Raw genomic sequence first — 25,879 nt, forward strand, 5'->3', positions numbered from 1 at the left:
CTATGACCCACCCACCTTACAATGGGTGGGTAGACATAAATTCGCGGGCTCTTCTGACTCTGTGCCTGTAGACACTGTGGGTCCTGGAGCCCCAGAGCAGGCCTTCGAAGAGAGTCCCCAGTGTGGATGCTTGGAAGCAAAAGGCACAAAAGCTGGGGGACATGGGGGTAGTAAGTCAAGATCGTAAAGGCGACTTGGGTGGAGCAACTGTGTCCATTACAAACTTATTACCTTTCCTTCCCTCCCTAACTCTGTTTTTACTTCTCCAACCCTGGGAGAGCCAGATGCAGTCTAGGGTAGGAAGTGGGGAAGAAGAGCAAGAGAGCAAAGTGGCACGAATGACGAAGATGTGGACTATATTGGGATAGTCTCCATTATACTAGGGTAACAAGTAGCCCTGAACTCTCATCAGCTCATACAATAAAGTTTGTTTTGCCCATGCCTCATGTCCTATGTGAAATGGCAGAGGACTGTACCCCACGTGGTCACCAGGGACTCAAGTTGTTAGAGGATCCACCATCTTCTTCCATCCACCACATCTCGAACACACAGTTCCCCCAGTTGTTTTCATGGGAGGACTATGCATGGGCTTTTCAGTGTGCTTTAGCACAGGTGTGACAGTCACATGTCACCACGCAGCACAAGTCACAAAGCCCTGCCTGACTGGGGCCAAGGAGTGGGTGGGATCAAACGGTACAGTTGGTGACTTTCATCCCAGCCATGCCTGTCTTTTTTACTACAAGCTTCTAAGTCTAGTTCAAACTTGAGCTGAGTGAGAAAAAGAAATCAAATGAAAAGGTAAAACTGGGTAACTAGTACTAATCAAAAAAATTTGGGAAACCTATGAGATTTGCCAGAGATTTTATCACTGAGGCAGAGGGGAAAGGAATAGGTCAATTATGAATGAATAAGGTTCCTAAAAAAAAAAAAAAAAAAAGCTAAAAATAGCTAAAACGCCTGTTTTATACTGGTTAAGGAGCTTATGTACATTCACAGGCGGGTAAGTTAGTCATTTAAAACCATGTTTCCAGCAAGCTTTTAGTAACATTATTAAATGCTCATATTATAAGTGAAAGAAGTCAGGATATAAAACTGTATTATGAGAATTCCCATCTCTTACCTGGATTACTGTAAAGACCGTAATTGTTACCCTCCGTAATGTCTCTGGTTCTCCAGTATGTTCCTTAGACTGCCCCTAGTCATCTGTCTGCCATATAAAGCTGATATAAAGGTCCCATGTGGCCTTCAGGATAAAATCCAAATTTCTTTTCATGGTGTATATAATATCCATTTGGTCATGCCTACATCTTCTGCTTGATTTTTCTCAAATACCTACTTCATATCCTATTCTTAAATTTATATTTCCTGAGCTCCAGATGTATATAGACAAGTGACATCCCTCTTTGGTTATCTCATAGTCATCTCAAATTTGATATATGCACAATTACGCCTTTTTTTTTTTTTTTTTAAGAACTCTTTAAAATTGAACTTCTGATTCTCTCTCTTCACCACACCAAATCTTGTCCTGTGCCAGTCTTTTCTAACTCAGTAAGCGATACCTCTACTGACTCAGCCAGCAAAGCCAGAAATTCAGGAGCCATCCTTGAGTGTCAACTCCAGCTCATACTTGGTCCCTCCTGGCCTGTGATTCTTCACTGTGGCATGATAATTCCGCCTCTCAACTTCCATTTCTCACTGGCTTGTTCTCTGACTCTACCCCAGTTTACATTACTAAGAGATTCTGATTCAACTTTGCCTCCACTGGGTTTTTTTCATGTCCTGAAGGAAGTCAACCCATCTTGTTGGTTCTGTTTCATGAGTTTTTTAGCATGTCCCTGCTGTCATGGAATTGGTAAAGAAATGTTTTGCAGGGGTGCTTGGTTGGCTCAGTGGGTTAAGCCTCTGCCTTCAGCTCAGGTCATGATCTCAGGGTCCTGGGATTGAGCCCCACATTGGACTCTCTACTTGGTGGGGTGCCTGCTTCCCCCTCTCTCTCTGCCTGCCTCTCTGCCTACTTGTGATCTCTCTCCCTGTCAAATTTAAAAAAAAAAAAAATGTTTTGCAAACTTTTTCAAAAACTTATTATCCCAAAGTGACAGGTAGAGGTAGGAAAAAAAGAGCAGCAGACTAATTTGGTGGTTGATGGAGGCCTCTGACAGTGTCCACTTTGTGTCTACACACTATTTTACTTCATTTTTTTGTTTTGTTTTGTCATCTAGACATTGTACTTGTTTCTTTTTCTTTAATAACTGCTTTTTTGAAATACAACTTACCTACCATAAAATTCACCCTTTAAAAGTGTACAAAGAGTGGAGTTTTTTAGTATATTAATAGTTGTACAACCATTATCACTACCCCATTTTGGAAAACTTGATTCCTCTTTAAACTTTTGTTTTCACCTCTCTGATGAAAAATTTCAAATTATACCGGTTTTATACTTGGAGTTAGATTACTCCAGTATCGGGTGTGCTTGTTGGTGTTTCTAATGTCCGTTGTTTCTGCTGGTTTCAGTTATAAAATTTTCCTTGTGTGTCTAGTTATTTTTTAGTTGCATGCTAGAGGTTTTATTTGTAAAACCGTTTGCAGAAATTGTTGAAACCTAAGATGGTATACTCCTCAAGAGAGGATTCACCTTTCCTTCTGCCAGGTGCTTGTGAGCACTAGCAGTCCCAGATTACCCCAGGTCTTTTCAGAGGTTTTGATTATCAGAAGGAGAACTACAAACCCCATGATGCTTGTCAATATCAGCTTAACTCTTGTTCATGGGTACCCCTTTGGGGTCCCTACAAAGGGACTAGTTTCACTTGGATTCCCTCCATTCTGCTTCTATCTGGCCCTGGGCTCTAATCTTCATGCTCTTAGCCATGGAAGGTTGTCAATTGCTCAGTTTCACATTTCTTTTGCAACTGAGATATATTTGACATACAACATAATGATTTCATATTTTTATCTATTGTGAAATGATCTCCACATTAAGTCTAGTTAATATCCATCACTATACATAGTGTCAAAAGTTCAGGAAAAATACAGAAGTAAAACCAATGAATCACGGAAGTAGTAATGGTTAAAAGCATACTGTGCAGACACTAGAAAGACGGTTTGCAAGCCAGGAGCACTCAAATCAAAACATGGAATGAGGCTTACAGGTTTATTATTATAAACTAGCTTATGTAGTATAGAAATAGTGACTGTTTATTCTTCACAGTGATTGGTTATAATATTAGAATTTTCTTAAAGGGAATTATTGGTTACCTCATGGGGGAACAATTTAAGTTTCACTTATGATTTCCAGAGGCATAAACTAGAAGAGACCCAGGCCAATTTAGCCTCCCTTGCCTTGCAAAATAATCTCCAAGACAAGATCTGGTCTCCATATGTGTTTAATTCTAACAATTCCTTTTTAGTCATTCTCTTAGCAAGGTGAGTGTAGCCAACTAGGACAGTGTAACTCTTGATTTACCACTGTTTATGTAGCCGGGCTAAAGAATCACACATTCATTGTTTCCGATAGTTGAGTTCTCAGGATGGAAGGTCGTGTTGTCACTGTTGCCAGCAGTCAGATCATCATCATACACGTGGGAGGTCAGATCACTTGAGTTCCTCAAGTTGTCTAATCCTCATGGACATAATTTGAGGGGTGAGTGGCTGCCCAAAGACATTCGAAACCCTTGAGAGGATACAGCACACTAGAGAAATTCATATGACTGATAAAGAGATATGATTCTCTAAGGAGAATAATAGCCAAGGATTGAAAAATTCCCCAGAGCAGAGATTCCCAGAAGCCAAGATTTAACCAACTAATCAACTTAAATGGGTTCTAATCAGATTCAGGTCTTACCTTTCTAATTCAATCTACATTTTTTAGTTATTTTATGTAGGCACGGTAGATGCATTAACTATCACATATCCTCATGATTATTTTGGACAGCATGAACATGAGGATGTTTTATTTCAGGAGGCAGAATTACAGATGACGTTACACCTTAACTAGACCTCTATGATGTGAGCAATCAAATAATTTAATAAGAGGCATTTCTATGTAAATAAAAGAAAAACAAAGATTAATAGCTCAAATAAATTATAAATTCATTTTTGAGTTTAGACAGCAGCCAGTTGAGAAAATTTCTAGATTTGAGTTTGAAGCTTTTTTTGAAGATAAAATGAGGATGACACTTTAAGGCACATGGATTTTCCTGTTTGCAGTTTGTCTTTGATGATGGCACTGGGCGTTGAACTTTCTTGAATGGTGGTCCATACAGCAACAGGAATGAAGATTACCCATACATCATCTACTATGGTGATTTCTCTGAGGTTTACCAAACTGAGGTTTACACTACAGTTTTCTAACAAAATACAATTTTTTGTAGATATCCCATTCTTATCAAAGATATATACAGTGAAACTAATTTGTAAAAATTAAGTCTAGTCTTTTTAAATTTGGATTATTTACATAAATGTAGTAACAATAGTAATTCATTGCATATTCTCAAATATGACATTTCAGTCAAACTTTTGGCAATATCCAAGGGGCTTTATTGGCTCCATAAAGTTAACCTTAGTTCTTTAAAATTTCCTGGTAATAAGGAATCTCAGATTAGACCTTTAAAGTCTCTTTAGGCTAAGAGCCAAACTAAGGACTTACCTGTCTAATTATGTCCTGTTACAAGGAGAACAGATTGTTATATATAAATACCTATATTGTCATGAAGAATAATAATATTTAATAAGAGTTTCTGAATTCTGGAGATAACAGATAAGGAGAAAAAATAATATTTCAACTTTTATTTACAAATATATACTTTATCAAATTGCAGTAAGATGTAAATAGCTTGGAAGAGCAAAGGGGGTCCTTTAAATCTGGAAAACAAAACATTAATGAACCAGCAGTGTTTTAATGAAGTCATTAAGTTTTTATTTTAATTTAGTGTTATATTAGTTTCAGGTGTACAATATAGTGACATAGCATAGTTTCAGGTGTGATTCAACAATTCCATACATGAACCAGTGCTCATCGCACGTGCATTCCTCAATCTCCATCATCAATTTCCCCATCCCCCCAACCACCTTCCCTCTGATAACCATCAGTTTGTTCTCTATAAGTTAAGAGTCTTTTTCTTGGAGGATGCCTGGCTGGCTCAGTCAGTAGATCATGTAACTCTCAATCTTGGGGTCATGAGTTCAAGCCCCACATTTGGCATAGATCTTACTTTAAAAAAAAAAAAAGGTGTGTTTCTTGGTTTGTCTCTTTTTTCCTTTGCTCATTTGTTTCTTAAATTCAACATATGAGTGAAATCATATGATATTTGTCTTTCTCTGATATATTTTTTTTCTTTTTTTTAAGATTTTATTTGTTTATTTGACAGACAGAGATCACAGATCGGCAGAGAGGCAGGCAGAGAGAGAGGAAGGGAAGCAGGCTCCATGATGAGCAGAGAGCCCGACGCGGGGCTCAATCCCAGGATCCTGAGATCATGACCTGAGCTGAAGGCAGATGCTTAACTGACTGAGCCACCCAGGTGCCTCTAAAGTGTGTGTCTGTATGTGTGTGTGTATAAAAGTGTAGCTACCCAATTTTATTTTGGTTTCCATTTGTATGGAACATCTTTTTTTATCCATTTCCTTTCGGTCTGTATATGTCCTTACATATGAAGTGAGTCTCTTGTAGGCACCATGTGGATGGGTTTTATTGTTTTTATCTATTCGGCTACACTGTCTTTTGATTGGAGAATTTAGTCCTTTTATACTTAAAGTAGTTATTTATAGGTATGTATCTATTGTCATTTTGTTCATTGTTTCCTGGTTGTTTTGCAATTTCTGTCTCTTTCTTTTTCTCTTGGTGTCTTCCTTTTGGCTTAATGACTCTATTTAGTGGTATGCTCAGGTTCCTTACTATTTTCTGGTATCTACTATAGGTATTTGCTTTGTGGTTACCACGAGACCTACATATTCACATATTCGTAACAGTCTGTTTTAAATTGATAACAACTTAAGTTTGAATGCATTTTAAAACTGTGTGTTTTTACTCTCCCCAGTCTATTTTTTATGTTTTTGTTGTCACAATTTTACATTTATCTTATGTATCACTTGACTAATTATTATAGTTATGGTTATTTTTATTGCTTATTCTTTAACCTTCATACTAGTTTTACAAGTAATTAATCCACTCCCTTTACTATATATTTACTTTTCCAGTGAGATCTATTCTTTCATGTTTTCATGTTACTGATTGGCACCCTTTCTTTTCAGCCTAAAGAGTACATTTAGCGTTTCTTCTAGTGTTAGCTTAATGATGATGAATTCCTTTAGCATTGCTCATCTAAAAAAACTAGCTCTCCTTTAATTCTAGATAATAGAGTGTTCTTGGTTGGAAGTGTTTTAGGTTTTTTGGGTTTTTTTCCCCTACATTTTGAATATATCATGCCACTCCCTCTGGCCTGCAATGTTTCTGTTGAAAAATCTGCTGATAATCTAATGGGGGTTCCTTTGTGCCTAACAAGTTTTTCTCTTGCTGCTTTTGAGATTCCTCTCCTTATCTTAAACTTCTGACATTTTAATTATAATGTGTCTTGGTGTGGGGTCATTTTGAGTTTATCTTTTTTTTTTTAATTAACACATAATGTATTATTTGCCCCAGGAGTACAGGTCTGTGAATCATCAGGCTTATACATTTCATAGTACTCACCATAGCACATACCCTCCCCAGTGTCCATAACCCAGCCACCCTATCCCTACCTTCTCACCCCCCAGCAACCCTGTTTGTTTCATGAGATTAAGAGTCTCTTATGGTTTATCTCCCTCCCGATCCCATCTTGTTTCATTTTTCCCCTACCTTGCCCCCAAGACCCCCCCGCCCTGCCTCTCAAATTCCTCATCTCAGAGAGATCGTATGATAATTGTCTTTCTCTGATTCACTTATTTCTCTTAGCATAATACCCTCTAGTTCCATCCATGTTATTGCAAATGGCAAGATTTGGGGGGGATTTTGATGGCTGCCTAGTATTCCATTGTATATATATATATATATATATATATATATATACCACATCTTCTTTATCCACCTCATCTGTTGATGGATATCTAGGTTCTGTCCATAGTTTGGCTATTGTGGATATATATGGCAATATAGCCATAGTTTGGCTATATTGGTGCTATAAACATTTGGGTGCACGTGCCCCTTCAGATCACTACATTTTTATCTTTCGGGTAAATACCCTGTAGTGCAATTCCTGGGCCATAGGGTAGCTCTGTTTTCAACTTTTTGAGGAACGTCCATACAGTTTTGCAGAGTGGCTACATCAGCTTGCATTCCTGCCAACAGTGTAGGGTTCTCCTTTCCCCGCATCCTCACCAACATCTGTCATTTCCTGACTAGTTAATTTTAGCCATTCTGATGGGTGTGAGGTGGTATCTCACTGTGGTTTTGATTTGTATTTCCCTGTTGCTGAGTGATCTTGAGCACTTTTTCATGTGTCTGTTGGCCATTTGGATGTCTTCTTTGCAGAAATGTCTGTTCATGTCTTCTGCCCATTTCTTAATTGGATTATTTGTTCTTTGGGTGTTGAGTTTGATGAGTTCTTTATAGGTTTTGGATACTAGCCCTTTATCTGATATATCATTTGCAAATAACTTCTCCCATTCTGTCAGTTATCTTTTGGTTTTGTTGACTCTTTCCTTTGCTGTGCAAAAGCTTTTATCTTGATGAAGTCCCAATAGTTCATTTTGGCCTTGCTTCCCTTGCCTTTGGTGAGATTTCTAGGAAGAAGTTGATGCAGCTGAGGTCGAAGAGGTTGCTGCCTGTGTTTTCCTCAAGGATTTTGATGAATTCCTGTCTCAAATTGAGGTCTTTCATCCATTTTGAGTCTATTTTTGTGGTGTAAGGAAATGGTCAGGTTTCATTTTTCTGCATGTGGCTGTCCAGTTTTCCCAACACCATTGCTGAAGAGACTGTCTTTTTTCCATTGGACATTCTTTCCTGCTTTGTCAAAGATTAGTTGACCATGGAGTTGAGGGTCTATTTCAGGCTCTCTATTCTGTTCCATTGACCTATGTGCCTGTTTTTGTGCCAGTACCATACTATCTTGATGATTATAGCTTTGTAATAGAGCTTGAGGTCTGGAATTGTGATGCCACCAACTTTGGTTTTCTTTTTCAACATTCCTCTGGATATTCGGGTTCTTTTCTGGTTCCATAAAATTTTAGGATTATTTGTTCCATTTCTTTTAAAAAAATTGATGATATTTTGATAGGGATTGCATTTAATGTGTAGATTGCTGTAGGCAGCATAGACATTTTCACAATATTGTTCTTCCAATCCATGAGCATGAAGCAGTTTTCCATTTCTTTGTGTCTTCCTCAGTTTCTTTCATGAGTACTTTATAGTTTTCTGAGTACAGATTCTTTGGTTCTTCGGTTAGTGTATTCCTAGGTATCTTATGGGTTTTGGTGCAGTTGTAAATGGGGTAGACTTCTTAATTTCTCTTTCTTCTGTCTTGCTGTTGGTGTATAGAAATGCAGGTGATTTCTGTGCACTGATTTTATATGCTGACACTTTACTGAATTCCTGTATGAGTTCTAGCAGTTTTGGAGTGGAGTCTTTTGGATTTTCCACATAAAGTATCATATCTTCTGCAAAGAGTGAGAGTTTGACTTCTTCTTTGCCAGTTCGGATGCCTTTTATTTCTTGTCTGATCGCTGAGGCTAGGACTCCTAGTACTATGTTGAATAGCAGTGGTGATAGTGGACATCCCTTCCGTGTTCCTGACCTTAGGGGAAAATCTTCAGTTTTTCCGCATTGAGAATGATATTTGCTGTGGGTTTTTCATAGATGGCTTTGATGATATTCAGGTATGTATTCTCTATCCCTACACTTGAAGAGTTTTGATCGAGAAAGGATGCTGTACTTTGCCAAAAGCTTTTTCAGTATCTATTGAGATATCATATGGTTCTTGTTCTTTCTTATATTAATGTATTGTATCACATTGATTGATTTGTGGATGTTGAACCAACCTTGCAGCCCAGGAATAAAGCCCACTTGGTCATGGTGAATAATCCTTTTAATGTACTGTTGGGTCCTGTTGGCTAGTATTTTGGTGAGAATTTTTGCATCTGTGTTCATTTCTAATTCTCCTTTTTGATGAGGTCTTTGTCTGGTTTGGGGATCAAGGTAATGCTGGCCTCATAAAATGAGATTGGAAGTTTTCCTTCCATTTGTATTTCTTAGAACAGTTTCAGGAGAATAGGTCTTAATTCTTCTTTAAATGTTTGGTAGAATTCCGCTGGCAAGCCATCTGGCCCTGGACTCTTGTTTGTTGGGAGATTTTTGATGACTGCTTCAATCTCCTTACTTTTTATGGGTCTGTTAAGGTTTTCTATTTCTTCCTGGTTCAGTTTTGGTAGTTTCTGTCTCTAGGAATGCATCCATTTCTTCCAGATTGTAAAATTTGCTGGTGTATAGTTGCTCATAATATGTTCTTATAATTGTATTTCTATGGTGTTGGTTGTGATCTCTCCTCTTTCATTCATGATTTTATTAATTTGGGTCCTTACTCTTTTCTTTTTGATAAGTCTGGCCAGGGGTTTATCAATCTTTTTTTTTTTTTTTAAGATTTTATTTATTTATTTGACAGAGAGATCACAAGTAGGCAGAGAGCAGACAGAGAGAGAGGGGAAAGCAAGTTCCCTGCTGAGCAGAGAGCCCAATGTGGGGCTCAATCCCAGGACCCTGAGACCATGACCTGAGCCGAAGGCAGAGGCTTAACCCACTGAGCCACCCAGATGCCCCAGGCGTTTATCAATCTTAATTCTTTCAAAGAACCAGCTCCTTATTTTGTTTATTTGTTCCAACTGTTCTTTTGGTTTCTATTTCATTGATTTCCACTCTTTATGATTTCTCTTCTCCTGATGGGCTTAGGCTTTCTTTGCTGTTCTTTCTTCATCTCCTTTGGGTGTAGGGTTAGGTTGTGTACTTGAGACCTTTCTTGTTTCTTGAGAAAGGCTTGTATTGCTATATCCTTTCCTCTCAGGACTGCCTTTGCTGTGTCCCAAAGATTTAGAGCGGTTGTGTTTTCATTTTCATTTGTTCCCATGAATTTTTTTCATTCTTCTTTAATTTCCTGGTTGACCCATTCATCTTTGGTAGGATGCTCATTAGCCTCCATGTCTTTGAGTTCTTTCTTTCTTCTTGTGACTGAGTTCTAGTTTCCAAGCGTTATGGTCTGAAAATATGTAGGGAATGATCCCAGTCTTTTGGTACCAGTTGAGACCTGATTTGTGACCCAGGGTGTGATCTATTCTGGAGAATGTTCCATGTGCACTATAGAAGAATGTGTATTCTGTTGTTTTGGGATGGAATGTTCTAAATATATCTGTGATGTCCATCTGGTCCAGAGTGTCATTTAGAGCCTTTATTTCCTTGTTGATCTTTTGCTTAGTTGATCTGTCCATTTCAGCGAGGGGGGTGTTAACATCCCCTACTATTATCTTGTTATTGTTGATATGTTTCTTTGATTTAGTTATTAATTGGTTTATATAATTGGCAGCTCCCATGTTAGGGGCATAGATGTTTAAAATTGTTAGATCTTCTTGTTGGGCAGACACTTTAAGTATGATATAGTGTCCTTCCTCATCTCTTATTATAGTCTTTGGCTTAAAATCTAATTGATCTGATATAAGGATTGCCACCCAACTTTCTGTTGATGTCCATTAACATGGTAAATTGTTTTCCACCCCCTCACTTTAAATATGCAGGTGTCTTTGGTTCTAAAATGAGTTTCTTGTAGACAGCATATCAATTTTTTTATATATATACATTCTGATACCCTGTGTCTTTTGATTGGGGCATTTAGCCCATTTCATTCAGGGTAACTATTTCATGATATGAATTTAGTGCCATCATATTGCCTATAAGGTGACTATTACTGTATATTGTCTCTGTTCCTTTCCTGTCTGTTACTTTTAGGCTCTCTCTTTACTTAGAGGACCTCTTTCAGTATTTCCTATAGGGCTGGATTGGTGTTTGCAGATTCTTTTAGTTTTTGTTCATCCTGAAAGCTTTTTATCTCTCCTTCTATTTTCAATGACAGCCTAGCTAGATATAGTATTCTTTTTTTTTTTAATTTTATTTATTTATTTGTCAGAGAGAGAGAGGGAGAGAGAGCAAGCACAGGCAGACAGAATGGCAGGCAGAGGCAGAGGGAGAAGCAGGCTCCCCAATGAGTAAGGAGCCCGATGCGGGACTCGATCCCAAGACGCTGGGATCATGACCTGAGCCGAAGGCAGCTGCTTAACCAACTGAGCCACCCAGGCGTCCCTAGATATAGTATTCTTGGCTGCATATTTTTCTCATTTAGTGCTCTGAATATATCATGCCAGTCCTTTCTGGCCTGCCAGGTCTCTGTGGATAGATCTGCTGCTAGTCTAATATTTCTACCATTGTATGTTACAGACCTCTTGTCCTGATCTGCTTTTAGGACTTTTTCTTTGTCACTGAGACTTGTAAGTTTTACTATTAGATCACAGGGTGTCGATCTATTTTTATTGATTTTGAAGGGGCGGTCTCTGTGCCTCCTGGATTTTGATGCTTGTTCCCTTGGCCAAATCAGGAAAATTCTTGCTATAATTTGCTCCAGTATACTTTCTGCCCCTCTCTCTCTTCTTCTTCTGGGATCCCAATTATTCTAATATTGTTTCATCTTATGCTATCACTTATCTCGAATTCTCCCCCCATGGTCCAGTAGTTGTTTGTTTCTCTTTTCCTGTGCTTCTTTATTCTCCATCATTTGGTCTCCAATATCATTAATTCCCTCTTCTGCCTCATTTATTCTAGCCGTAAGACCTCCATTTTTTATTGCACCTCGTTAATAGCTTTTTTATTTCAACTTGGTTAGATTTTAGTTCTTTTATTTCTCCAGACCAGGATTCTCTAACATCTTCCATGCTTTTTTCAAGCCCAGCTAGCACCTTGATAATTGTCTTTTTTTTTTTTTTTTTTTTTTTTTTTTTGACAGAGAGAGAGATTACAAGTAGGCAGAGAGGCAGGCAGAGAGAGGGGGAAGCAGGCTCCCTGCTGAGCAGAGAGCCTGATGCGGGGCTCGATCCCAGGACTCTGAGATCATGACCTGAGCTGAAGGCAGAGGCTTAACCCACTGAGCCACCCAGGCACCCCGATAATTGTCATTTTGAACTCCAGTTTTGATACTTTACTAATGTCCATATTGATTAGGTCCCTAGCCATCAGTACTGCCTCTTGTTCTTTTTTCTGTGGTGAGTTTTTCCACCTTGTCATTTTATCCAGGTAGGAATAAATGAATGAGAGAACAAAATACTAAAAGGGTAGCAACAACCCCAGAAAAATATACACTAACCAAATCAGAGGAGACCCAAAACTGGGGGGAGAAGAAAGGTGGGGAAAAATAAATAAATAAATATATATATATATATATATATATATATATATATATATATATATACACACACACACATATGTGTACACACACATATATACACACATATACATATATACATACACACACACATACATATATGTGTGTATACACACACACATACATATATGTGTGTATACACACACACACACATACACACATATTAGACTGGTGAATACCACAGAGCCACCACACACTTGATTTGGGGTGTATTTTGATCTGTTAGAAGAAATTGCCTCCCAAAATTTAAAGAAAGAAAAATTTATATATATACAAAAATAAGGGTAAACACGATGAAGGGATGGAATATGACTTAAAGATGAAAATTAAGGAAGATTCTAAAAAAGAAATTGATAAGATAAGAAGTTGGTTGAAAAAAGAAAAAGAGGGAAGAATGTGATCAACTTGGAGACTAGAACAAAGCCATGTGCTAGATTTAGGGTATATTTTGATCTATTAGGAGAAAGTGTATCCCAAAATTTTAAAGAAAAAAAAAACCCTGCATGTATACAAAAAACAAGATTAAATGCAATGAAGGGATAAAATGTGATTATAACAATGAAAATTTAAAAAGATTTCTAAAAAGTATTGGTAAGATAAAATAGTTTAAAAATGTTAAAATAGGAAAGAGGAAAGATTTTTAAAAATAGAATAAGAAAAAAATAAAATTTAAGAAATTTAACTTTGAAAGACTAAAGGATCATGGGGAAAAAGCCATGAATTCTGTACACTGCAGTCCTTTGGCTCTGGTGTTCCACCGTTCTCATTGATTGGTGACTTGGTCTTGGCTGGATGTTCTTGCTGATCTTCTTGGGGAGGGGCCCATTGCAGTGAATCTCAAATGTCTTTGCCTGGGGCAGAATTGCACTACCCTTGCCATGGGCCAGGCTAAGTAATCTGCTTGGTTTTGTGCTCGGTAGCTTTTGTTCCCTGAATGCTTTCCGTAGAGCTTTGGAGGACGGGGATGAAAATGGCGGCCTCCCAGTCTCCAATTGGAGGAGCCGAGAGCTCCTTCCCACTCCTCAATGTGCCCTCAGAGAAAAGCAGTTAGTCCCTTCCATCTCCCTGGTCTCAGGCTGCACTCCTAGTTCACTCAGCCTGTGACCAAGCGTTTCTATCTCTGGTGCACAGCCCTGTTTGGAGTCTCCAAATCCAGCAGATTCCTGCAGCACGCTCCCATGCTGCTCCTCCCAGAGGAGGAAGGAGAGGGATCTCTCCAGATCTGCCACTTGTGGGGCCCCTGCTTGAAGAGCAGTGGTCAAACTGTGCCTTGGATCACAGTTTGAGGTAATCTCGAGATGAGTGCCCACGCCTCAGGTCCATCTCTGCAGCTGGCTTAACCACTACAATACCTGGGAGCTCTGCTGCACTCAGACACCCCTGGTCTTTTTGTGACCCCACGGGTCCTGAGACCACGCTGTCCCTGCAGGGGCTCCACCCCAGGCTTAGCCTCTGGTGCAATGTCCCTCAGTGGAGCAGACTTCTAAAAGTTGCGATTTTGTGCTCCCCTGCTCTATCACTTGCCGGGAACCAGCCCTTTCCCTCACGATCTGTCTTCCCGTATATCGCCTGGGATTCACTTCTCTGCACGTCCTACCTTCCAGAAAGTGGTCGTTTTTCTGTTCCTAGAATTCCTGCTATTCTTCTCTGATATCCTGTTGAGTTTGTAAGTGTTCCCAATGGTTTGATAACTACCTAGCTGAACTCCTGGGACCTGATGACATTCAGGTCTCCTACTCCTCTACCATCTTGCTCCTCCCTCTTGAGTTTATCTTCTTTGGAACTCTGTGGGCTTTTTGGATCTAGGTGTCCATTTCTTTCCCAGTATTAGGGAAGTTTTCAGCCTTTATTTCTTCAAGAAAAATCCCTGCCTCTTTCTCTCTTCTCTTTTTGGGAACTCTGTAATACAAATCTTAGTCCATTTGATATTATCCTATAAAGCCTTTAAGCTATCTTCATTCCTTAAAATTCTTTTTTCCTTTTTGCTGCTGTGACTGGAAAGTTCCACTGCTCTGTGTTTGAGTCATTGATCTTTTTTCTGCTTCATCTAGTCTGCTGTTGAGCCCCTGTAGTGTATTTTTCAGTTTAATTATTGTATTCTTCAGCTCTGTGACTTCTTATTTGGTACTTTCTTGTATTTTCCTCCTATTTGTTAAAGTTCTCACTGTGTTTATCCATTCTTCTCCCAAGTTGGGTGAGCATCTTTATGACCATTACTTTGGACTCTTTATCAGGTGAATTAACACATTTCATTAAGGGGTTTTTTTTTTTTTCTGTTTTACCTTATTCTTTTGTTTAGAACATATTCCTCTGTTTCCTGATTTTGCTTGACTCTATGTTAGTTTCTATGTATTAAAGCAAAACAGCCATCTCTTCCAGTCTTAAAGGAGTTGCCTTGTTTAAGAGATGAATATTATTGCTCAGCCTTTTCTAGCCCTTGGTAGTCTCTTAAACCTTTATGATTTTCTAAGCCACCTGTCTTATTTTTAAAATAAAGCTCCCATTGTTGGGGGTGTGCCAAGTTCTGTCTGCCCTAAAGTAGGGGATCTCAGCACCTAGATTCAGATTGATTGGAAGCCAGACCTTCAGGTAGCAGCTTTTGAGTATGCAAATACATATAATACTGTGGGGCCACAAGCATGAACCCTGCTGGCCACCATTAGCAAAAATCAGGGCTCCAGACAAGTACATATTTTCCTTTCTGGGAGATACTGGAGAACTGGAGCAAGGCAGAGGAGGAGCATTAAGGTGGTGTCCCCAGCCTACACTCTCTGAGAGTACCTCCATAGGCTTCTAGAGTGTGCCTCAGGCCAAAGCTCCTGGACAAACATATACACCTCTTTCACAGAAAGACTAAGGGGTGTTTCAGTCTGCTGTCTGTGCAGTAGTGTTCTGGGGGTGGTAGCCTGCCAAGAATTGATTGTTATAGTCCTGAGGGATGCTGGAGCACAACCCTCCCTCATCCCCCAGATTCAGGCAATCAAGAGGCATCCTGTGGGAAGCAGCCCCCAAAACTGGGGCACCAGACATGACCAGTCCACTGACTGCATGTGCAGGCTCCCCTTGCAGAGATCCTGGGATTTTGGTCAGCTCCACATCTGTACGTTTTCTAGGATCAGCAAATGCTCTCACGGTAAAATACCAGAATCATCTCTTTGGCCTTCTGTAATTGCTTCAATCCTGACTTTGTTAAGTCTTCACTCTCTTATAGATCTCTTGTGTCTTCAAGTAGACATCTTTAATATTTTTGCCCAGTTTGCTTTCCAGTTTGTTCTTGGTTTTAGAGGACTGGTCTGAATTACCTCATCTGCCATCACTGGAAGTGGAAATTCTCTGTTTTGTTTTTATCAACACGGTGGTTAATCTGACCTAGTCAACACCTCTGATACCACAGTGGGTTAATATACATCCAGTCCGCAGCCTCCAGACTGCCGCTGCTCCCCTTTCAGACCCTTGATGGCACAAGGACTCCAGACTGATTTCATTGTTGCAACATGCTGGGTCCTGGGTGTTTAGGGATCAGCTGGAGTCTTATTCCCTGCCCTTATGGAGCCTGCAGTTTGTGCATTCCTTTCTTTCTTTCTTTTTTTTTTTTTTTTTAAGATTTTATTTATTTATTTGACAGAGAGAAATCACAAGCAGGCAGAGAGGCAGGCAGAGAGAGAGGAGGAAGCAGGCTCCCTGCTGAGCAGAAAGCCCGATGCGGGGCTTGAACCCAGGACTTGGGATCATGACCTGAGCCGAAGGCAGCGGCTTAACCCACTGAGCCACCCAGGCGCCCCTGTGCATTCCTTTCTAAAGGCTCCAAGCTTTATGGGCCATTATTGCTTTCAATGTCAACATTATTTCTGTCCCCAGCTGGTCTGTTGAGTCACTGTCATGATTTCAACTGTCCTTCCCCCTGAGTAAACTCTTTCCCAGACTTATTACTGTGCTTGGGTTGGAAAGGGTCAGTCTGAGCCCAGGCATGCAGGTCTGGCCCTACTCTCTCCAGTCTCATGGCTATAAACCATTCATACGGCAGTCCCTAAATGTGTTTTGGCACATAGTAGTTTGTCCTCCTAGACTCAGCGTCACTGCCTCTAGGAGCTCTTGCCTGATTCTCTGAGGTCTGTTTCCTCAGCCGGACAAGTATTTTGAAGGCAATGTCAGTGTTTCATGTATTTTAGCATCTTAGCACTTAGTGCATGAGAGATACCAGTTCATGTGGAATGATCTCATTTCTCAAGTTCCAGGTACCCTTGAGGCATTATCTTCTTCGCCTGTCTCTCCTTTTTCCTGGGAACCCCAGCTACTTTTCTGTCCCTTAATGGAGGCATGGCATTGCACCCCTGCCTCCCAACACACCGAGTTCACAGACCTATGGGATACCCTGACAGTTGACCACGACCTGCTGGTCATTAGGTTTCTAGTACAGTGACAGCTCAGGGCTGCAGAGTAGGGGTTCTTAATTTTAAGGTAATCCATAAAGAATGTAAAACCCTTCTTAGAATATTTTCAGATGTACAATATAAAGCACATAGTTTACAAGTGAAAGCAATCATAATGAAATACAGGTATCAAAATGTTAGAAAACATATATATATTGCTTATAGATGTGATATGTATGTATATATGTGATACACACATCTCAATATTAAACAACAGGATCTAGTGATTGGTTTAATAACTACTATTATTCCAAAGTGATGAAGAAAATTTTGAGATGTCTCCCCAGCTGTCTGGTGAGATGAAATCCCTGATTTCTCTTGCTGACACTGTCACAGGGACTGCTTATACTACTAGAGTCGGTTGCCTACATCCATACAGATGGGAAGTATGGAATTTTAGTTAAAGGTTAGTCAAACTAAAAAATCTTTTCCCACCTACGTACAAAGACATTCAGTTCAACCCTCTGATTCCTGTTTGGTGATAGGAGGTCTGTGGACCCAGCTTAGGAACCCCTCAGTGGGGTTTCAGAGGCATGGCAGAAAATTGCTTTTAAATACAGTGCCTCTTACTCAGTGTAACGGGCAGCTGAGAGTAGGAGAGGAGGTATGGTGGAAATAGCACCTCTAGGTCTAAGTTTGAATTGCATAGGCATCATTTACAGTATTGTGAAGTTTGGTCCAGCCTTCCCTTGCTCCATGTCCATTTCCTCGTCTAGAAAATAGGAATGACAAGTTTTCCTCAGAAGCTGTTAAAAGGATTTAATAAAAATCCTCAGGGTCAAATGTTTGATGTTAAATGAAAATGTTAATGTTAAAATCTGTAGAACGCCCACACGCACACAAACATGCACACACGTGCACACACAGACATGCATAACTTCTAACAAAACAGAAACCCACCCCAAAGTCTGGCTGTGTGACTCACAGAAGATAGTAAAACCCTTCTCACCTAGCAAATGTGGCTAAGTCTGCCTTGCTATTTCCACCCCACTCTAAGAGAACAACCACAAATGTAAATAGTCTCTCATCTTATTTTATTAGAAGCATATTTACATTCTTGCAGTTAAACTTTGCAGAGAACATTTTACAAAAGTTTTGTATAAAGTTTTGAAATGACATAAAAATAACTTCTATCCTTTATAAAGGGAAAATATAAGTTAGTTATATTTACTCTGCCAAAAATGGACTGAAAACAAGAAACAGTTCCATCTGTCCCTTACAGAGGAAACATTAGCACGGGGCATGAGGAATACTGTGTGGGCCTTCTCACTGATGGGCATGCACGCTGGCTCCATCTTGAGGCTGGAGAACCCAACCAGCCCTTATCCAGAAAGGCCCATCAGGCCATGGGCAGCACTGAACAGGGAAGCAGCAACTCCCTGAACAAGATTCTAGGAGTCATGTGAATGATAAGCCAGATAGGGGCATGATCAACGACTTCCATCTGAACTATGAAACTGGCATTTCACCTAAATACTCATTCTCACACCCCAGGGTGCAAAAGGCAATACTGTAAACAAAGCCAAAATCAGCCCTGCCTGACCATTCGCCAGTGCTAACCTTGTCTGGTGGAACTTGGTCAATGTTCTGTAATTACACTGCTGCTAGTTCATATTTTCCCAGCACCTGTGCACCAAAAGGAATAAAAGGGGACAATGGTTTCCCTTATCTCATATGTGCGAGACCAGAAAACTATCCCATCTGGGTCAAATACTGAAGCAGGCAAGCTGAATATTCATTAATTTAAGAGGACCCCGCCTTCCCACAGCCCCCAGAGCCTCTTCACTGTGTACATAAGCCTTGGGAACCCCGAGTCCCTTCTTGTTGAATAGCTACCCTCCCTCCCAGTTCTAACCAGTTAGATCCAGTTCTAACCAGTGCCAAGAACACTTCGAGAGAATTGCTTTAGAACCAAGCATCAAGCCTTAGACATTTAGGAGTGAAAGAAAAAGTCCTCCCTGGATGTTAGCCACTCCATCACCAACAAAACAGTACCCAGACTTAATATAGCATCTGTATGATTCCTCAAAACCGCCTTCAGTTTTACTTAAAGCAGGTATCTTCCTATAGAAGCCATTCATTTATATTTAAGTTAGAAACCAAAATAAACGAAGTTTTCTTTGTAGAGAAACTGAATGCCTATTTGAGCATTAGGGTATTCTACGTCCTCCAGCCTTTGGGACGCAGAATCTGTAGGAGACCGGCTGAGTAACCCAAAGGCCCAGGATTTCATCTGAGGTACGGAAGCTCTGCATCCACGGTGCTGCTGGGGACAGGAAGCATTACATTTCTCCTTGAGGCTTTTTCTTCCTCAGCGGAAATCCCGGTGACCACCAGCCTGTGTCTCAAGTGTAAGGCCAGACTCCTCCTCAGAGAGGCAGAGGGAAGCAGCCTCCCCATATCACCTGTAGACTGGATGGGCAGGTGTGAGATAGGAACAGCCTAGACATAGTCTTTTGTGGTGTAGAATTTATCCCTGAACCCAGGAGCCTGTGTGGGAGCCAGAGGGAATCACAGACTGGCAGTTCAGCCTGTACCATTTATGCCAGCACCCAGCACACTTCATACCAGTGGCTCCACCTACACATGCTCAGGGGCACAGGCTCAGGCAGTGAATGTGTTTCAGCCCACCTGGCACAAGAGGCCTAGGGCAGAGGCAAGCCTGGGGGATGCCGGGGCCACATGTGTGTGTGTGTGTGCAAGTAGGGCGGGGGGCACAGGATGGCATGAAATACCCGAGACCAGCAGAATGAACAGTTCAGGCTCTCCTTCATCCCACTGCTGTAGCTGCGGCCTTATCTCAAGAGAAAAGCAAATCGGGGGTTGCTGGAAGGATGAGGGCACCCCCTGAGGCAGCTGGCTGCAGGGTGGGCTTCACTAGGAACCGAAATGGCTGCTTAGAGCCATGGTTCTTGTCTGATACTACAAGGAATGGCTGCAAAGCCAGCAAAAATCACAATATGAACAAACTCATCATAATCAGCGACAGCACTTGGTGCCCACAGACCGCAAAACCGGTGTTCTGGCAAACAGCAGGGCCTCAAGGCTACAGAACACCATTTCTCTTGGACTCTGACCCCACTCACTGACAGCCTGAAGGGATGTAGGGCTCAAAAAGAATATACATTAAGATCACACAACACATAATAAAACCTCGCCCTCCTTAAGTGAGCGAGAATTAAGGAGCACGGGGATGGGTCTATTGGGCACAGCTGGGGTAGCACAGGGCAAGGGGCTGGATTCAAGTTGGCATGGAAGCAAGAGGGAAGGGGGGTCCTGAGTTACTTGTTCACAGAGAATGGGTGGGCCTTGGAGGCCCACCAGCCTGCCACCCACCGCCCCAAATGGCTGTTAAGAAGTATCCACAGAGCTGTAGGGGAAGAACTTGGTGGCCTTATTTGGGGTGGTAGGGTTCAGGCATTCTGTCTCCTCATTCATTTTGAAGAACATCTCCTGTTCTCGCTTCTTCTGGTTCAGATCTTCTTCCAGTGCCTAGGACAGAAAGAGGGAAGGCAGAGCTCAGTCATATCCCACAGGACACAGGTCTCCTAAATACAGGACCCCCACCAATGTGGCCTTCTCTGGAAATCCCCCATCCCACCCCAGGCCTTTAGTGCATGGTAACTCAGTCTTCCCTCTTTCCTCTCCCAGAGCCGGTCACCCAGCAGAGAGCTACCACCTCTTGCTTCCTTCTGCCAGAACCATACAGGAGTTTGCTGTGGGCCAGGGGCTATAGTTTGTGAAATGCCTTCTCACAAATGTGGTGGGAGGAGGGGGCAGATGCCAATCCTCTGGCAGGGAAACAGCCAAATGAATGGAGAAAGAAAATGGACAGATAGATTTTTTAACAGCAGACAGTAGGGAGGTAGGGGATGGGGGTTGGTGGGGACAGAGACGTCCAAGTACATAGTGTTCCTAATGAGAGCACTGCCCTACAGAGATCATCCAGGGGGTTATTTTTAAAATACATGTGCCTAGGGGTGCCTAGGTGGCTCAGTGGGTTAAAGCCTCTGCCTTCAGCTCAGGTCATGATCCCTGGGTCCTGGGATCGAGCCCCGCATCGGGCTCTCTGCTCAGCAGGGAGCCTGCTTCCTCCTCTCTCTGCCTGCTTCTCTGCCTACTTGTGATCTCTGTCAAATAAATAAATAAAATCTTTTAAAAAATAATAAAAATAAAAATAAAATACATGTGCCTTGGGCACCTGAGTGGCTCAGTCAGTTAAGTGTCTGCCTTCGGCTCAGGTCATGATTCCAGCATCCTGGGATCGGGTCCCACGTGAGCAGGGAGCCTATTTCTCCCTCATCCACTATCCCTGCTTGTACTCTCTCTCTTTCTCCATCAAATAAATCTTTTTAAAAAAAATACACAGGCCTTCACACCGCCCCTTGAGATTCTGATTCTGAAAACTTGTGGTAGTTATGGCAAAACAGAGGTTCTGTGTGTTGCTAAAACACATTAGGTAACTCCAAGCAGAGTGTCTAGCTGACCATTATTACAGGAGCGTCCCTGGGGCACCTGCAAGTGTATCTAGATAAATTGGATCCTACCAAAAAATGTCTTGAGGGGTCTCCAATAAAAGGCATTCAATTAAAAAGGGAAGCAAAGTGTACTGGAAAGAACATGAGTTAAAGTCATACAAGAATTCAGCTTTCTTATTACCAGCTGTGTGGCCTTCAAACGTCACCTTTCTTCCTGTGTAAAATGGCAATATCACTACCTAACTAGCAGGGCTGTTGTGAGAATTAAACTAAAAACTGAAGAGTCATAGTTACTGAGTAGTTCTTACATGTCAGGTGCTATGCTAACTGCATTACATCTTATTCAGTCTTCAGCCTATGAGACAGATACTATTATTTCCATCTTATAGATGGAGAAACTGAAGCTCGGGGAGCTTAGATCACTTTCCCAAGGTCACCCAGCTAGCTAGGGAGCATAGCCAAGACGGGAACCTACCTCTAACTTCAGAGTTAACGCTCTGAAACACTGTGGTTCACCATCTGCAAAGCCAGGCACACACCTGATGCTAAGTAAATGTGGCTTCATTATTAAGCATCTGACCATCAGCCCAGTTTCCTTATTTTCACCATAGAAGTAACCATGTTGATAAGATTTGACCAGCCTTCTATTTTGTGTCTTTTTTAAGATTTATTAAATTTGAGAGAAGGAGACAGAATGAGCAGGGGAGGAGGGAAAGGGAGACAAGCAGCAAGGGAACCCGACGTAGGGTTCGATCCCAGGACCCTAATACCAGAGCTGAAAAGACACATAACCAACTAAGTCACCCAGGCACCCCTATTATATGTCTCTTTTTAAGACTATTCTTTGGATGCCCTGAAATAGTCTCAACAAATAATTACCAGATCCCCCCTTATGCTCTTATTCCTTCAACAGTACTAAATTCTAGTGAGTGCTCTGTACTTTTTTTTTTTTAAGATTTTATTTATTTGACGGAGAGATCACAAGCAGGCAGAGAGGCAGGCGGGGGCGGGGGGAGCAGGCTCCCTACTGAGCAGAGAGTCCGATGTGGGGCTCGATCCCAGGACCCTGAGACCATGACCTGAGCTGAAGGCAGAGGCTTTAACCCACTGAGCCACCCAGGCACCCCATGAGTTCTCTATACTTCTAAGCAAAGATGGACCCTGGATCACAATACCAATCTTTCCAGTCTGTTACAGGATGTCCATGTGAAGCCGGCAAAGGTATTTAAAGTCATGCCGCATCTCGTACTTGAGATTTGAAACTTCTGGTAATTCACACAGAATTTTAGCTCAAGTTCTCCTTTGCTGGATGTATTCATATTAAAGTGTTTGTGATAAGCAAACATTATATATAAGCAAGATAAAAGTAGTACTGTTAAAGCTTTTATAACAGAAGTTACAAAATCCAGTGCCTGTGGGAGGCAGCCAAGTGAACTGAATGAGTGAAGAGAGCTGGGTGTGAGGCAATAAGGAGTGGTGGGGGCTGTGGTGAGGTGAAGAGCACACACTGTGTCTGAAGAGGGCGGTTTCTTCTTAGCTCCAGCTGATGGCTGTCATGTGGCATGACAAACCCAGTATTGCTAGAGTTGGGTTTTCAAAAAAACTAAAAACTCAGATTTTTATGTAAACTTTCCCCACACAGACATTCCTTGCAGCTATTGTGGGTTTGGTTCCAGACTACCGCAATAAAGCAGTATCACAAAAGTAAATCAAATGAAATTTTTTTATTTCCTAGTGCATATAAAAATCATGTTTACCAAAACAAGTTATGTCAATGGCATACTATAGTCTTAAGTGTGCAACAGCGTGGTCTAAAAAAACAATGTATATACCGTAATTAAAATGTGCTTTATTGCTAAAAAATGCTGTCATCTGAGTTTTTAGCAATCTGTAATGTTTTGCTAGTAATGGCTCCTGACTGAACAAGATGGCTGCTGAAGGTTGGGGAGGCTGTGGCAATCTTTCTTTTTATTACTGAAGTATAATTGACATACAATGTTTGTATTCCTTCCAGGTGTACAACATAGTGATTAGACATGAAATTCGACATGAGCATCATGCTATGCTCACCATGATAAGTGTATTTTTTTATTTTTATTATTGAAGTATAGCTCACATACAAGGCAGTTTCTTAAAATAAGGCCAACAGTGAAGTCTGCCACAGTGATTGACTCTTCCCTTCCCAAACAATTTCTCGGTAGCATGTGATGCCGTTTGACAGCATTTTACCCACAACATAATTTCTTTCAAGATTGGAGTTTGTTCTCTCAAGCCCTGCCTCTGCCTTATCAACTAACCATGTGGTATTTCTAAATTCTTTCTTGTCATTTTAAGTCTTCACCAGGAGTAGAGTCTATCTTGGGAAACCACTTTCTTTGTTCATCCATAAGAAGTAACTCCTCATCCATTAGGTTTTGTCACTAGAGTACACCAATTCAGCCACAGCTTCGGGCTCCACTTCTTGCTCTTGTGCTGTTTCCACATCTGCAATTACTTCCTCCACTGAAGTCCTGGACCCCTCAAAGTCATCCATGAGGGTTGGAATCAGCTTCTTTCTAAACTCCTGTTCATCTTCATATTTTCACCTTTTCTCATGAATCATCAATGTACCTAATGGCATCAAGAATGGTGAATCCTTACCAGAAGGTTTTTTACTTACTTTGCCTAGATCCATCAGAGGATGGATGTCTACGGCAGCTATAACCTCACAAAATGTATTTCTTAAGTAAGGACACTTGAAAGTCAAATTTACTCTTGACCCATGGGCTGCAGAATGGATTTTATGTTAGCAAGCATGAAAACATTAATCTTTAAAAAAATAATAACAACATCATTAGGGACGCCTGGTTGGCTCAGTCAGTTAAGTGTCTGGACTCTCGGTTTCAGCTCAGGTCATGATCTCAGGGTCATGAGACTGAGCCCCATGTTGAGCTCGGTGCTGGGCATGAAGCCTGCTTAAGATTCTCTCTCTCTCTCCCTTTGCGCCCCCCACCCCTGCTCACATTGCTCGTGTGCACTCTCTTGATCTCTCTCTCTCTCTCAAAAACAAACAAACCATGTTGTACATCTCCATCAGGTGACCAGGTGCATGGCCAATGAGCAGCAGGTCTCAACAGTGAGCTTAAAATAGTAAACCACGTTGTGAACGGATGTGCTGTCATCAAGGCTTTGCTATTCCATTTCAAGAACACAGACAGAATAGGTGAGCGTAATTCTTAAGGGCCCTAGGATTTTTGGAATGGTAAATGAACACTAGCTTCAACTTGAAGTCACCAGCTGCAGTAGCCCCTAATGAGAGTCAGCCTGAAGCTCTGAAGGCAGGCAGTGACTTCTCCTCTCCGGCTATAAACTCTTCTTTTTTTTTTTTTTTTAAAGATTTTATTTATTTATTTATTTATTTATTTGACAGAGAGAGAGATCACAAGTAGACAGAGAGGCAGGCAGAGAGAGAGAGGAGGAAGCAGGCTCCCCGCTGAGCAGAGAGCCCGATGTGGGACTTGATCCCAGGACCCTGAGATCATGACCTGAACCGAAGGCAGCGGCTTAACCCACTGAGCCACCCAGGTGCCCCTAAACTCTTCTTCTAATAGAAGACTGTTTCATCTGTGTTGAAAATCTGTTACTTAGTGTAGCCACTCTTATCAATTATCTCAGCGACATCTTCTGGGGAACTGGCTGTAGCTTCTACATCGGCACGTGCTGCTTCCCCTTGCACTTTTCTGTTCTGGAGAGAGCTCCTTCCATTAAGCCTCATGAACCAGCCTCTGCTAAATTCAGACTTTTCTTCTGCAGCTTCCTCACCTCTCAGTCTTCACAGAATTGAAGACAGGCCCCTGTGCTGGATTAGGCCTTGGCTAAAGGGAATTTGTGGCTGGTTTGATCCATAAAAATTTTCTCCATTTCAGCAATAAGGCTGTTTAGCTTTCTTATCATTCATGTATTCACTAGAGTAGCACTTTTAATTTCCTTCAAAACTTTTCCTTTGCATTCACAACTTGACTATAAAACTGTTTGATGCAAGAGGCCAGATTTTGGCCCATCTCAAATTTCAACAGAGAGCCCGATGTGGGGCTCGATCCCAGGACTCTGGGACCATGACCTGAGCCGAAGGCAGAGGCTTTAACCCACTGAGCCACCCAGGCGCTCTGGAATTGCTTTCTTAATTTATCTTTCTGCTACTGTGTTATTAGTATATAAAAGTACAACTGATTTCTGTGTATTAATTTTGTGTCCTGCAGCTTTACTGAATTGATTTAGTACTTCTAATATAGTTTTTTTGGTGGAGTCTTTAGGGTTTTTTTTTTTTAATTTTTTTTTATTTTTTTTTTTCTTTAGGGTTTTCTATGGATAGTATTATGTCTTTTGCAAATAGTAACAGTTAAAAGGCATCCAAATTGGTAAGGAAGTATTTAATCTTTTTTTTTTTTTTAAGTCCATTGCTGTGGCTACGATTCTCACTACTATGCTGAATAAAAGTTGTGAAAGTGGGCACATTCTCCTTGTCTTATTCCTGATCTTAGGGGGAAAAATT

The 25,879-nt window shown here is 41.1% G+C and overlaps 1 protein-coding gene and 1 long non-coding RNA gene across 3 annotated transcripts in view; one reads left to right on the forward strand and one right to left on the reverse strand.

Annotated features, from left to right (window-relative positions):
- Positions 1–25,879, forward strand: part of LOC125100544 (uncharacterized) — a 68,487-nt gene that overhangs the window by 36,833 nt on the left and 5,775 nt on the right. The window lies entirely within an intron of this gene.
- Positions 17,888–25,879, reverse strand: part of STK10 (serine/threonine kinase 10) — a 117,738-nt gene continuing 109,746 nt past the window's right edge. For both annotated transcript variants that reach the window (XM_047730780.1, XM_047730781.1), the window contains one exon: positions 17,888–20,362. In XM_047730780.1, the coding sequence (XP_047586736.1) occupies positions 20,222–20,362 (141 nt within the window). In that variant the 3' untranslated portion in view covers positions 17,888–20,221. The remainder of the gene's footprint in view (positions 20,363–25,879) is intronic.

The sequence above is a fragment of the Lutra lutra genome, chromosome 5 (assembly GCF_902655055.1).
Source record: "Lutra lutra chromosome 5, mLutLut1.2, whole genome shotgun sequence".
NCBI classification, from domain to species: Eukaryota; Metazoa; Chordata; class Mammalia; order Carnivora; family Mustelidae; genus Lutra; species Lutra lutra.